This window comes from Pseudophryne corroboree, chromosome 1 (assembly GCF_028390025.1).
Source record: "Pseudophryne corroboree isolate aPseCor3 chromosome 1, aPseCor3.hap2, whole genome shotgun sequence".
NCBI classification, from domain to species: domain Eukaryota; kingdom Metazoa; phylum Chordata; class Amphibia; order Anura; family Myobatrachidae; genus Pseudophryne; species Pseudophryne corroboree.
This window is the reverse complement of record NC_086444.1, coordinates 896,238,828-896,252,131: the sequence shown is the minus strand read 5'-3', so window position 1 is coordinate 896,252,131 and position 13,304 is coordinate 896,238,828. Positions and strand designations below refer to the sequence as shown.

The following is a 13,304-nucleotide window of genomic DNA, read 5'->3' as shown; positions in this document are numbered from 1 at the left end:
CTTGGGTGTTCCTGGGCGATCCCAGCCATGCCTGCCGGGTTGGACATGATTGAATGTGCATCACATTCAATCTGGAGGATCCGATTAGATGCTCACGGGAACGCGCATCGGAAATAACTCCAAAATGCCCAATTTTATCCGATATATCAGGCGTAATGCCCGAAATCGGGCATTATCTTCCTAGTGTATGGGGCCCTTAAGACACATTTTCATAAAACAAAAAAACTGCCTGATGCTAGTTGTACGGGACCTGGTGGCACAATCACGCCAGGCATCTCATGCTGCATGGTTTATTAAGGCTAGATGTATGAGGACACATCTGTATGTCCAGTCTGTATGCCCAACAGAAAATTTGTCATTAGCATAGAACTATATAAGATACAAACCAATAACTAATTTAATACACATCAAAACAAACAAAACTAAGGGAAACATGTATCAAATGTGGAAAAGTGAAAGTATTGCTCACAGCAACTAACCTGATTATTTATATAATTTTATAGACCATACTAGATGCTGATAGTTAGAATCTAATTGGTTGCTATTGGAAACACCTTCATTTTCCCTCTTAAAAAGGTTTGATAAATCTCTCATCAATATATGGATGGATTCTTTTTTTTACTTTACATTTTCATCTCCAAACTATTATTACCCAATTTACATAGAGACAGAATGTGGCATTATGAAGGAAGACGTTACTTACTACTACTAGCAGGTTTAATGATGGAAAAGTGTATGCCATTCTGTTATACCTGTTACACCTGTATCTGCTCAACTGATAATTATCATGTCCATGACCTTATTGTACTAAAACAAGTATAATGTATATGGATAATTGATGTCTTTCATTAACAATATTAATCACACTTATTATCTTGTGAATTGCGGGCAGTTGCAAGACATTGGAAATGTAGACATTAGTTTTAAGACGGCAATATAATTTTTTACTGCTTTAAATCATCATCATTGTTGAAATCTTGCCACTGCCCACACTGCTACTACATTTGCTCCTGTATAGTGTATGTGATGTAATGGAACTATGTACTGTATAGATACTGGGTAAAGGCTAAAACCATTGCTCAATATTTTTGCACCATGATAAGAATTATTAAATCAACACATGTACTGCAATGTGTTATCCATGTTAGCGATTACTATGGAAACCCATCTCACAATTTATGATGGCGTCAAATTGGAAAAGGTCTAACTACTTCCTGACGGTGTATAATTGGAAGTTTTCCTGCTTTCTAGTTTTTTGTGCAACCTGATATAAAAAATTGAGCAAAACTCTATTAAATAATGGATACAATGTACTAATCTTGCAGCACAGATATATGACATTGCTATAAATAAGAATGGTCTCATTAATAATTCGCAAAGAGGTTGTAGTTCTACACAACATTGAAACCAAAGACCCTTTAGAAAATAAAATCTATTTGGTATCAAGTACAACAGCGCAGCATATTTATTTATTACTACATTTTCCTAGAACAACAGAAAGTTGTGTTTATCAGAGCTTGTATAAGATACAAAAAGAAATGGACAATCTTTGAACATAAAAAAATATTTATTGTAAAATCAGATGAGCAAATTACTTAACATTTTAAATGATTTGACATCACCAATGCTATTTATAGTCAACATTATGCATTAATCAGTCATTATCCATCACATATCCATAACAGGCAGTAAGTGACAGGCAATGGATGAACATTGTTCTCTAGAAGACAGGGATAGAATCCACATGCCAGCACATGGAAGGGTTCTGTGGAGTATTCTCCCAAATAGGTGAATATTACATTGGCTGCTGCATGACTGAAGGGGTTCTTATCCTAGGTGACTGAAGGTTCTCTTGGAAGATACTGAAAAATGTTGTCTTTGTGCTACCTGATTTTCTGCAGTTCTTGTCTCAGCCATGAGGGCAAAGGTTGGCCAAGTTTGTGCAAAAGTTTGGATAATTCCACATTGTGTTCCTGGTAATAACTTGACAAGAAGGCTCTGCACTAATAAGAAAGTAAAAGCATAAATATTAGTTATGGATCATACTAAACACATATCATGCATTTCTGGACTTTATTCATTGCATTCCAATTCTGGGCATTGGGATTCTTTGCAAAAAGGACCTCGTTAATCTTTGCATGGTTGTGGTAACTCTACAACATTGCTGAACTACCTAAAAGAAGCATTATATCAGTGCTTGAGATACAGTAGCAGCCAGTTCTGGATATTAACTATTTCAGGATCAGGCACCCAATATTACATTCTCCGCTTATATTGAGATATGCACTGAAGTGTTTCAGGAATTGGGATTTTTATGGCCATTTAAGAGCACATATTATGTAATTATTTTGATTCTTAATATTTATTAAATGTAAATTTGTATTCAATCCATATGGAATATTCTATTTTTAAGAGAAAAATTACACACACACACACACACACACACACACACACACACACACACACACACACACACACACACACACACACACACTCATATATATATATATATATATATATATATGAGTGTGTGTGTGTGTATATAATTTTTCTCTTAAAAATAGAATATATATATATATAGGGAGAGAGAGAGAGAGAGAGAGAGACAGGCTCAGCACTCACGGATTGCGTGTCATCAGGCTGGGTGCTATCCATCAGGTAAGGTATATAGTAGGTAAATGGTGGCACTCACAGACTGAAACAGTAAGTCAATTGAGCTTCTACGTTTCGGTTTTAATCAACCTTCATCAGGAATAGCAATATATCAATACATCTTACCTTAAATACATGCCAAATACACCTCGTGCCAATCACAAACACTGTACAATTACCGGATATCCAATGATGTCAGTGGCAGTGGGAGTGAACCTCTGATGTGACCACCAACTACGGACACATAGTTTACTACGTGCACCCATCACCAAGGCAACTATAAACAGTAAAATAACGGCTAGATCACACACTTAATATAGAATGGTAATGCGAGACACAATAGGACCAATTACTGTAAATGAGACTATTAAAGGACAAATATTTGTTCAAGCCATACAGATGTATAGTATTCAGTTTCCATATCCATCTGGCCTTTCTTTATAATAATGTTTTATCACGATTTCCCCCTCTTTTATCCTCCAGTACTACATCAATCATTTTATATTTCAGAGATGACAGATTATGGGGTCTATTTACTAAGCCGTGGAGAGAGATAAAGTGGACGGAGATAAAGTACCGTCCAAGCAGCTCCAAACTGTCACTATTCAAATACAGCCTGTAACATGGCAGTTAGGAGTTGATTGGCTAGTAATTTATCTCTGTCTACTTTGGGGGCATGTACTAAGCTGTGATAAAAGTGGAGAAGTGAGCCAGTGGAGGAATTGCCCTTAGCAACCAATCAGCAGTAATGTAACATTTAGAATTTGCATACTATAAAAGTATACAAAGCATCTGATTGGTTGCCATTGGCAACTACTCCACTGGTTCACTTCTCCACTTTTATCACTGCTTAGTACATGTCCCCCAATGTTTCTTATCTCGGAAGTGCTTAGCCACTGGCTGGTCTATATCTTTACCCTCTAAGGCCATCCTAATAGCACTGCGATGCTGAGCCATTTGTTCACAGAATTGCCGGGACGTTTTTCCTATGTAATACAAGCCGCAAGGGCAGCGTATAAAGTACATTACATATGTCATAGTGCAAGTGAGAATTTGTTTAATGGGTTTCCTTTTTCCAGTATGATGATGGGCAAAGGATACATGGAAACTGGGAATTCGTTCCGTGAAGGAATGGCTCAGCATTGCAGTGCTATTAGGATGGCCTTAGAGGGTAAAGATATAGAACAGCCAGTGGATAAGCACTTCCGAGATAAGAAACTTAATCTGTCATCTCTAAAATATAAAATTATTGATGTAGTACTGAAGGATAAGAGAGGGGGAATTTGTGATAAAGCATTATTACAAAGAGAGGCCAGATGGATATACAACCTGAATTCTATGCATCTCTATGGCTTGAACGAACACTTGTCCTTCAATAGTTTCATTTAATTGGTCCTATTGTGTCTAGCAATACCATTCTAAATTAAGTGTGTGATCTAGCCGTTATTTTACTGTTTATAGTTTCCTTGGTGATGGGTGCATGTAACTGTTTGTCCGGAGCTGGTGGTCATGTCAGAGGTTCAATCCCACTGCTGCTGACATCATCGGATATCCGGTAATTGTACAATGTCTGTGATTGGCACGAGGTGCATTTGGCATGAATTTACGGTAAGATGTTTTTATATATTGTTATTCCTGATGAAGGTTGATTAAAACCAAAACGTAGAAGCTCAATTGACTTACTGTTTCAGTCTGTGAGTGCCGCCATTTACTATATATGTATATATATATATATATATTATATATATATATATATATATATACATACATACATATATATATATATACACATATATATAATATATATATATATTATATATATACATACATACATACATACATATATATATATATATATACACACACACATATATATATATATATATATATTTATATATATATATATACATAGTTGATTATCATTTCTTTGCGGTCTATCTCTATTTTTAATAGCTACTGTGGACAAACTTAAAACTTAGCTTTTAATATGACACATAAAATAATGAGAGTAGTAACAAAATATTAAATTTGGGAGGGAAAACAGATTCCTCCTGTATGGCTGCTGTCCCACAGACTATAGCTATGATGTTATAGTGACACTAGCTTAGCTTATCTCCCAACTTCTTGCTTGCCTGAGGAAGGACATCTACACGTGCCGGAGGTGGCCCACGGATGAGACAGTGGGACAGTCTGTGAAAAATCGGACTGTCCTGCCAAAATCGGGATGGTTGAGAGGTATGGACTAGTGTTTATATAACTCAGTATTAGGTAAAAGGATTGTTTTTAAATGGATCCTTAATCTATCTTATAAATTGCTGGTTGGTACCATGTGGGTGAAAATATTAACTAGAGATCATAACCTCTTTAGGACAATTATACCTTAATGAATATACATTAGTCCTGAATGGACAGGCGCTGCAAGATATTAGGTAATATGTGGTTACATTAGAGAGATCATGGTTATATTGGTGTAATTGTTCTTTATGCTGCTCTGATTGCAGGTTATGTGTAAATGAATTGAGGAATAAAATTTACATGAGTACTATTAATATTGTGTGTTGTCTATTGTTCCTCTCAAAGGTATATCTTAGTTATACTGACTTTGCCTAAGGTTTATACCTTCAAAATTGCCATTTTGATGTACAGGAGAGATAAAAAATCTTTTTAAAATATAGACATTGGAAAACACAATTCCTTATGGAACCAGCAGCAAGTGAGCTTTAATAACTGAAGCAGAGATAGTCTAATTTGTTAAAAACAGATATAGTTTCAACAGTCTACTTGATATATCATAAGACATCTGTTACAAGTTGATTTACTTAAACCACCATGGAACTTCTATTACAATGTATCATCGATCCTTTTACATAAATACAAATCATAGGTACAAATCATTAACATATATACAGATCATCAGCATAGATACAGCTGTTCATCAGCATAGATACAGATCATCAGCATCGAAACAAATCATCAGCATAGATACAGATCATCAGCATAGAAACAAATCATCAGCATATATATAGATCATCAGCATACAGTAGATACAGATCATCAGCAGTTCACTTGCATTTGCTGTGAAATATAAAGAAACATGAAGACATTACAAATTGGGTTCAGATTTTTTTATTTGATCAATTCCGTTTCAGTATGAATCTGACTTCTATATTTATAGCATTATATATTTTTAGATATAGTATATATATATATATATATATATATATATATATATATATGTGTATAATATGACAGTGGAAAATAAAGTACAGCTTCTACTGTCCTTCTACTGTCCCCTTACAAGGAGATACCACTGGAAATACTGTACAACATCTTGTAAAGCACTGAATTCTAGAAAGCTGGCTGTGAAATAATTGTACTTAATAGGAACTCTGCCATTAAAATAATTCTACTGATGTAGAGAATGCTGCTGTTTATTATTGTACAGAAGTCCTCTGCTAACTTTATAATCATATTTATTATGATGTGTTAATAATGTAGATGATTAGTGTTATAAATACCTAGCACAAACGATGTGCTTAATCATGCATTTTATGCAAAAATCACTTTTACATTTCAGAAAGTGAAAACTACCAGTTACATCCGTATCATGCAGGAAGAATATCATTTTATTGCAGAGTGCTTCATAAAAAATGTAGTTGTCTCAAATTACCTGAAGGCTTGGTGTAGTGTAGATAATTGTCATGACAGCATTATACATAACACACAGTTATAATTATAGAAACGTCTAGATTTTCAGCACCCACAGAGCAAGTAACATGGAACAAGACAATTATTATAACACCATGCTGCTTAGAAAGTTGTCCTGTTGCCTGATAATTATGTGAACTATTGCTAGATGTCACATGTTTAATTCTCTGCCCATTCATTTGTTCTGCAATCAGTATGTTGTGTTTTTTTCTCCATGTTATCTATATAACCTAATAACAACGTTTATGCCAAATGTTATGCGGTTAACATTCCGGCTGTCGGGATCCCGGCGGTCAGGATACCGACGCCGGAATTCCCAAACCCGGCGAAATGCTTGCAGTCGGAATACCGACATAAGCACGGAATTCACCCCTGGGTGGTGATCCACCTACAGACTCTCACAGATATACCTGTCCTATGTTGAAGTGAGCCTGCAGTGTGCAGATCAGCTGAAAGCACCTACTGACCTCTTACACTGAGTTCTCTGAAGGTCAATACAATTGTACAGTACTGTAATGGGGCAGATGAATTAAGCCTGGAGAAGTGATAAAGCAGTGATACTTGCAAGGTGATAACGCACCAGCCAATCAGCTCCTAACTGTTGATATACATATTGGAGTTGATTGGCTGGTGCGTTATCACCTTGCACTTATCACTGCTTTATCACTTCTCCAGGCTTAATATATCTGCCCCAAAGAACCTCTCCACACTCATTGATATCAGAAAGTAACCCTTTAAAATGGCCCGCCCTAGTGTTACCAGTTACATATGTGTATGAAGTTACTTAGAATACATGTGAGAACTGCAGAAATCAGGCTTATTTACTAAACAAAATGAGGGACAACAACCAATACGAAATGCACTTTATTTGTTTCATGTGCACTGGATCCATCACAGTTAATTGTTTATTGGCAGCCATACCATGGCACATATTTGTGCCTATCATACCATTTGTGTTGTATGGCTGAACAAAAATGGTATTATGCACCTGTAGGCAGAAAGCTGTCACTTCTATTGGTCTGTAGTTGCCTGCTTGTACAACCCCTTCCAATGAGCATGGCTCATATTGGGTGATGATTAAAATGAGAATGACAAGAGTTCTGGTAGCCCTATCTCAGCCGATGTTATCTCAGAATGTGATGTAACATGATTTATAAGCAGTCTCATAGATAGGCACATCTATAGTAATGGACAGCCTAGAATTGGCAGTAAAGACTAAATGGAACCTGTAGATTTGGATAATGCTCAATACCAACCAATGTCTTATTTATAGCTTCTTTATAACCAAATCAAGTAGGTAGTATCAAAGTGACAAATAATTACCATAACAGTAATGTTATTTATTGGGTAGGTTAGTAATTCAGGATTTATTTTCAGTGGGTTTACGTACAATGTTAAGATATAATAAAGATACATTTTTACAGTACAGTATGTGCCATTTAGTGGGCACTAAGCATGATTTGAAAAACATCCCAATCTGTTGCTACATTCTTCTACTTGTTGCATTCTCACATAGGGGGAGATGCATCAAGCCTTGAAGAGAAATAAAGTAGGGTAGTTGCACAAAAGTAATCAGCCTCTAGCTGTCATTTATCTAACACAGTCTTTGAAATGACAGAAGTTGATTTGTTGCTTTGGACGGGTTCACTACGGGTGGCCGGCGGTCGGGCTCCCGGCGACCAGCATCCCGGCGCCGGGAGCCCGACCGCCGGCTTACCGACAGCTTGGCGAGCGCAAATGAGCCCCTTGCGGGCTCGCTGCGCTCGCCACGCTACGGGCACGGTGGCGCGCTACGCGCGCCACACTATTTTATTCTCCCTCTATGGGGGTCGTGGACCCCCACGAGGGAAAATAAGTGTCGGTAAGCCGGCGGTCGGGCTCCCGGCGCCGGTATACTGAGCGCCGGGAGCCCGACCGCCGGCAAACAGAAGACCACCCGCTTTGGACAACTTCTCCCCTTTATCACTCTCCAAGACTTGATACAGCTCCCCCATAACCTTTGTTGACTTATGAAAGCACACTGCATGTACACCAAACCTTCACTCTGCATCAGTGCATCTCACATACAGTAACTTCCTACATTGCCCAGTTCCCCTGATGCATATTGATTGCTCGGCTTCTTTTTCCTAACTTACAGTACAGAATGTGTCTATTGCAGTGCTTCTAGTGTGTAACTCTGAGTGCAGTCCCCAGTGGTGTCTGTGGTGTTAATGGATGCTATCACCACTTTTAAAACTATAGGTAAGGTGAAAATACAACAGAGACTTTTCATTTCAAGTGATAACTATACAGCTGCTGGGTCGTATCGACAAATTTACAGTGTGTCTCAGCCAGTGTAACATGTTACAAAAGCAATATTTGTCTTTGTTGATGTATCACTAGAGGTACTGTAGTTCTTTAAAAAGTTTATATTTTATTTCAGTGAACAGTTCACAATTTGTTTCCATTTAACATGAGTATAGGATAATAATACTTGCAGATTGTATATGGAATTAAGTTTATTTAGGATCTGTGATTTAAGTTGCTGGCTTCAAGTTTGTATTATTTACGGTATTATTACTGTATTATTTACTGTGATTTTAAATCTGTAAAACTTTTTTTATTGTTCTACAGGAATACAGGGAGTGGTATGGAGGGTCGACAGTAACTAGGTCGACAGTGTTTAGGTCGGTCACTATTGGTCGACAGTGTCTAGGTCGACAGTGACTAGGTCGACAGGGATGCCAGGTCGACAGGTCAAATGGTCGACATGAGTTTTCTATGTTTTTTTGGCGTTATTTTCTCCGTACAGTGACCGGGAACCCCAATTAGTGCACTGGTGCGCTGTGCTCAGCACAGGTTACTATTCCCAATATTAGTCTGCATGGATCGTTAAGTATGAAAAAGTAAAAAAAAAGAAACAAAATGTGAAAACTCAGGTCAACCTTTTAACCTGTCGACTTAGAACATGTCGACCTAGAGACCCTGTTGACCTAGAAACCCTGTTGACCTAGTTACTGTCGACCAATAGTGGTCGACCTAGACACTGTCGACCTAGAGACCGGATACCAGGAATACATATGATATCCCAGCAGACGGGATGCCAGCTGCCACTATACTGACAGCGGCATCCCATCTGTCAATTACCGGCAGCAAGACAGTGAGTCCGCGTTTGTCAGGATTCTGACTGGTGGCATTTCACCGGCTGTCTGTATACCAGTGTCTGTCTCCTGAATGCCGGGATCCCGACAGCCGGGATATTAACTGCATCCTGTTCTACAAAATTGGCACATTTTTACTATTTGAACATAAATAATCTGAACTGATATTCTATATTCTGCAAAATGTTCTGCTATCTGGGATTGTACTGTTTGGGCTATTTGTAACACTTCCGCCATGTTGAAGTAAAAAAGACATAGGGGAAAGGTAATAGCGACTTGCAGGTATAAGCTGAATTCCGTCAATTCTTCCTAATGTTATAAGGTGGCAATTATTTAAAAGGCAAAATCATTGCTGGTCTTACCTTTTGAATGATTGACACTTAATACATTGGAGAGACTTATTGGAATCTCGCAGGTGCCTGCAAGTGGCAGGCTATTACATTTCCCCTACCGTTTACAACAGACACTATCATTAATACATTTTAACCTCATAGATCTGATACTGGGTTGCCTGACTAAGGGCCTGATTCACAGATGGATGTTAATGTATTCACAGCTGTAAATCTGTGTGCAGCTAATGAGTGAACAAATGCTAATGCTGCCACCGCCTGGAAATGTATTGAGATGCCCCAACGGGCTCACAAGTCTTAGTGTCTGTATACAAAGACGCAGCAAATGTTGCAGACCATTCAGTTACCAGAGTTCTGAAGACCCCTAACATGGCTGCAGGAAAGTTGATCGCAGTTGCAGGCTGAGGTACAACCCAAAAATGGTCACAACACACTGGAAGTTTTGCCTCCACGTCCCATTACCTCCCCCAAATGTTGCCTGGCTGTCAATCACTTTGCCAATAAATCCTTACTGTGACTGCCACTGCAAAACCATGTCGGCACATGTGTAATGAGACTCAGATGTACTCAGATGTACTACTGCTAAATAATCAGGTTTAATTACATCTATGAATCAGGCCCTGACAGGACCTGATTGGTTATTGCTTTATTGCCTGATTGGTTATTGGTCATTGCTCCATGCTTTTGATTAAAAAAAACCCAACAACAACAACAACAACAACAACAACAACAACAACCATGTTTCGCAAACCTTTACCATTGAAATACATTGTTGGGCATTGGTTTCTTGTGTTGAATTGACCATGCTTTGAGGTTGCTGTAGCTCCCTCTCTATTTCTAAGCAATTTATGCATGAAAACATGGTGAATAAACATTTATTCCAAAATCACAGATAACAGCAAGGCAGTAAGGCTCCAATTTGATGCACGTCACATACAATATGTGCCTGTTACACATCTTCATTACTGTGTCTATGAGTATTCAGAAATATATTACTGATAAGAAGGATCTTGGTTAATAAAGCACTGTACCAGATTACTATTGAAAAATAAAATGTAGGCTACAACATCAAGAACTTACCTCTGAATCCATAGGGGGATATTTTCTACCTTTGCTTTTCCCCAGACATTTTGTTTTCCCCTCTTCCAATAACTGACACCAAAATCCTTTGTGTGAATCAAACCTAAAATGGAAAGATTATTTAATCTCTAATCCACAGAGCATCATTATTTCGACTGGGAACAGTAACCTTGCTCGAAGATTGGGAGGCCAATGTTATGTGGTGAATCTAAGGTGCGGTAACTAGACTTACCCCACAGCCTCTCACTATGTCACCCATCACATCTGCCCCGTCACTCATCAGACTCTCACTGTACCAAATACCTGACCCTGCAGACAGGCTGATTAGAAGGGGATCACTTTATGGCGATTTTCAAGAACTCCACCCCACCACCCTGTTCTCCGCCATTTGGGCCTCGAGGTCCTTGCAAGGGCTCAAGCCTTTTTGACCTAGTTGGATGTTGTACTATTGTTGCTGGTTGCGAAGGTGACCCTAGTTCAAGCTTCAGGGCTCAAAAAAATTAAAGTCTGCCACTGCTATTGCATAGTTCTGGCAGAGTTCTTGATGTCCCTGCCTAAGTGACAAAAGGTGAATATCAGGGTATAAGTACCTTGGAGGCTAGGAGGGCAAAAGTGGTGGGTTGGAGAATATAAGATAAGGGATTGAGACTGACCCTGAGCTTCACTGTGGAATAGACATGAACCAGACTGGAATAATGGAGAGGGGTGTGTGTGTGTGTGTGTGTGTGTGTGTGTGGGGGGGGGGGGGGGTACTTTAAAAAAACAGGAGAACTCTCACAAAAATCTCTCCCTTTCTAATTCTCACACCCTATTACATTTCCCCATATAACTTGAGATTAGGGTCAAAGCATTTTTTTAATTTATTTTCTAAGTAACCTCTTATTAATTTTAGTTTCAGTTGGCATAATCTTCTCACTTACTGTATATCACACTAATTTTTTTAATGAAATTAATTTGTGCTTAAAAATAGCCTAAAATAAACCTTTATATAAAACACTCAACTTATAGGTACAAAAAAAATCACTGCATGTTTGTTTTATTGATAAAACTAATTTTGTGTTACATAACTAGTTCCGTGGCCCAACTGGAAGTTTTGTGAAAAAATTGTTTTTGAGCACGCTACCAAACCACCATCATTTATTCTTTTATTTCTTGCCCTGCTCACTTTTCCTGGTACCTACAGTAGATACAAAACATTGAGTGACTTCATATGAGATACTGTAGGAAGATTACTCATTGTTACCATTTAACACTAGTCACTGGGACATTTGATAGGCTCCAGTGCTGCTTTGCCATAATCAGGGATTGTTCTTTTGGCAGAACTTTGCTTGGACACACAGAATATCTGTTAATGTATCCATCTCTCCACACACCCATCCATAATAACAGAACAACCTTCATGTCACATAATAATTATTATTTCCATCTCTAGATCTTGTCCTGCCTGAGTGTCCCCTTGAAATACACTTACGTTAGTGCTTCAGAATAATTGTAATGAGGAGAAACTCCTAGAAACTTCTGCACTTCATCCATCACATTAGCAGGGTCTGTTCGTAATTGTTGTCCATCAACAATAAGCAGCTGCAAAACAAACATGGAAATGACCTGCAATGAAAGTAATCTGCAGTAATTTATGTTATATGTTGGTACTTTTATTTTAATGTACACTTATACAGTGATATTGAAGCATGTCTTTCTGTTATATTAAATTGCTCTTATGAAAACTAGTGTTGTTCATTGCAATCAATCAAATTCTGTAATAATTTTAGAGGTATGTGGTCGCAATGTCAATAGTGAAAATGTCGACACCATTGTGAAAATGTCAACATGATTCAATTATTATCGGAATTCCCGACAACTAGGAAAAATGACACTTTCCGACTTTTTTAGGTCGAATCTGGATTCAACCTTTTCAAGTCCAGTGCCGTTTTTCCAACTTGTGGGAAAACACGTGGATCGGCGGATTAGCCACAGATCCACATTTTTTGACAAATTTGCGGGGATTTCCAACAGGTTTTTGGCCTATTTTTGACAATGCCGATTCAACTTTAAAAAAAAGTCAGATTGGCATTTTCGAAAATAGGCAAAAACATGTCGGAAATGCCTGCAAATTGAATAGTGAAGTGTTGGATCCTCTCCGTCGGAGAGGATCAGACACGAATTGAATGTACCCTATAGTCTCAATGTCAACAATCAAAAAGTCAACAGGTGTTGACCGATACCAAATGTCAACAGATACAAAAAGTAGACAACCAAAATGTTGACATGGTACAATATGTTGAAAATCAATATGTCGACAGATACAAAATATTGACATAGGGCCTGATTCATGCTTGTAAGTAAGGCAAAAAGAGCAATTAACTTTGTGTCTGGA

General features: G+C 38.0%; 1 protein-coding gene across 6 annotated transcripts in view; it reads right to left on the bottom strand.

Moving 5' to 3' along the window:
• Positions 1–1,548: 1,548 nt before the first annotated feature.
• Positions 1,549–13,304, bottom strand: part of LOC134916465 (bifunctional heparan sulfate N-deacetylase/N-sulfotransferase 3-like) — a 474,893-nt gene continuing 463,137 nt past the window's right edge. For 3 of the 6 annotated variants that reach the window (XM_063920216.1, XM_063920214.1, XM_063920215.1), the window contains 3 exons: positions 12,402–12,535; positions 10,931–11,033; positions 1,549–1,998 (listed from right to left, as the gene is read on the bottom strand). In XM_063920216.1, the coding sequence (XP_063776286.1) occupies positions 1,828–1,998; positions 10,931–11,033; positions 12,402–12,535 (408 nt within the window). In that variant the 3' untranslated portion in view covers positions 1,549–1,827. Of the gene's footprint in view, positions 2,004–10,930; positions 11,034–12,401; positions 12,536–13,304 lie in introns of all 6 variants that reach the window. The other 3 variants (XM_063920218.1, XM_063920219.1, XM_063920217.1) reach the window with 3 other exon arrangements.